The sequence below is a fragment of the Azolla caroliniana genome, unplaced genomic scaffold (genome assembly GCF_043228905.1).
Source record: "Azolla caroliniana isolate FFs.n. ecotype wild unplaced genomic scaffold, voAzoCaro1.0.p SCAF_9, whole genome shotgun sequence".
Lineage (NCBI taxonomy): Eukaryota > Viridiplantae > Streptophyta > Polypodiopsida > Salviniales > Salviniaceae > Azolla > Azolla caroliniana.
Genome location: NW_028230444.1, coordinates 1,272,853 through 1,274,722, shown reverse-complemented (window position 1 = coordinate 1,274,722; position 1,870 = coordinate 1,272,853). Strand labels below are relative to the sequence as shown.

Below are 1,870 nucleotides of genomic sequence, written 5' to 3'. Positions count from 1 at the left end.
CCCTCTAAGACAATATGTCCTTGTAATAGGGGGGCCACGATGTGTGTTAAAGGTTTTCTTGTAATAGGGGGGCCACGATGTGTGTGTTAAAGGATCTGGCCTTGCCGCGATAAAAGGAGAGGTTTTCAATATGTCAATAGAAAATTAGGAACCATGTGCCATTTCCCCAACGTCAGCCCCCACCAATCCCCAAGGGGCAAGGACACAAGACACAAGACCTTTTATATAAACCCATTTCCCCTCACCCTTCTTCATCACCCCTTATTTACAAACCAATAGCTACTACCAATTATCATAGCTACATACTCTCTACAAAACTCTTTTTTGCTCTTCAATTCTACATAATCATCTTTAGAGGGGCAATGGCCTCATTGAGGATGAACACAACTGTCGGCGCAACCCTAATGGTCGTGCTCTGCATCGCGTCGACATTGAGTGGTAATGTGGTGGAGGCGCGCCGAAAGCCCCCCAATGGCCCGAACCGATTCGTATTCTACTTCCACAACCAGGTCTACAACCCGGCCGTCAACAACTCGGTCTTTACTTCGGTCTATAGCGCCCTACCCTTCAACTTGAGCCAACCGAACCCGTTTAGCTTCGGGGTGCGGTCCACGTTCGAGGCACCTATAACAACGGGCCCGTCACCCAAGTCGACCCAAATCGGAGTTGCCCAAGGTATTTGGGTCATCAATTCGAAGCACTACTATGCCCTCCTACACATCTTCACCGCCACCATTACGTCTGGCAAATACAAGGGTACCATCGCCATCTTGGGACAAGAGTACGAGCCACTTGCGGTCCGCTACTTGCCCGTCGTGGGTGGCACCGGAGATTTCTTGGCCGCCCGTGGCGTCGCTACATCGAAGCTTGTTTACATTGACCATATCCCACCCGCACATTGGACCCTCTCCTTCGACCTCCATCTCTACTATTGATGAATACTCTTTAAACATTTCATTTGTGCACATTCGTGGTTATCATCGAGAGCGTTCTGTTTAATGTGTTGGTTATACTTGTTTCAAGATTTGAATAAGTAGTTCAATAACACTGGGAGATCTAAACTTAATTTATTTATCAATAGAGTGATTTGAATTTCTTTTAATTGCTATTAAGCTTGGTAATCCTCTCCTCACTCTTACTCTCAACACAAATACAAATAAAGAAGTGGGGCTAAGACTTAACCCCGTGTAGGTAGTAGTTTATCGCATAAATCCAGAAAGTCTACACCTCTATTATCACACAAGTGGTTTAGGCCAACCAAGCTCTTACAATAAGTTGGAACTTTAAGCACTTTAGATTGAGTGCTTTAAGGCTTAAACTTGAGAGTAGAGAAGAGGGCCAAAGTTTAATGTCAGAGAGAGAGAGAGAGAGAGAGAGAAGTGAAGAAGAAGGAAGATGAAGAGGTAAGACGTTAATAATTTCACTTGTCTACTTCTTGTAGACTAAGGTTAATTACATTTAATGTACACCTTTTTTGTCTCTTGGGCTCTCTCTCTCAGCCCTTGTCCCTTTCTTTGCGTGACACTCGCTTGGGTATGAGTGGCAATGAAAGTGTCGTGCGACACTACGTTTTTAACATCACGTGTGGAATTTGCTCGAATGCTCACAACCCCTCGCACATTATCCGTTCGAAACTCTCTCGCATCCACCACACAAACCTCCAATGCTATTATGCACATGCCTTAACCACTAACAACTACACCTTGACCCCAACCCTTTCTTTCTACACCAATCTATTAGCCCGCTCTTAGCCTCCTAACCCACTCTCCCACCAAATTGTGCTACTACATTAAACCTTTAGACATCTATTAGTCACACCTTATACTTGATGCACCAATGAAGATGCACCCATTATGTTAGGGGGGGAGTG

The 1,870-nt window shown here is 45.0% G+C and overlaps 1 protein-coding gene across 1 annotated transcript; it reads left to right on the top strand.

The window, feature by feature from the left end:
- Positions 1-250: 250 nt before the first annotated feature.
- On the top strand, positions 251-1,108 carry LOC147859746 (disease resistance response protein 206-like). Its single transcript, XM_087324945.1, has one exon. It carries the CDS (start codon positions 363-365, stop codon positions 933-935), a length of 573 nt encoding a protein of 190 aa, XP_087181071.1. The 5' UTR covers positions 251-362; the 3' UTR covers positions 936-1,108.
- The last annotated feature ends 762 nt before the right edge of the window (positions 1,109-1,870 follow it).

What these genes read in the sequence shown, in the direction of transcription:
- LOC147859746 (XM_087324945.1), top strand. Translation starts at nt 363, where the DNA reads ATGGCCTCATTGAGGATGAACACAACTGTCGGCGCAACCCTAATGGTC.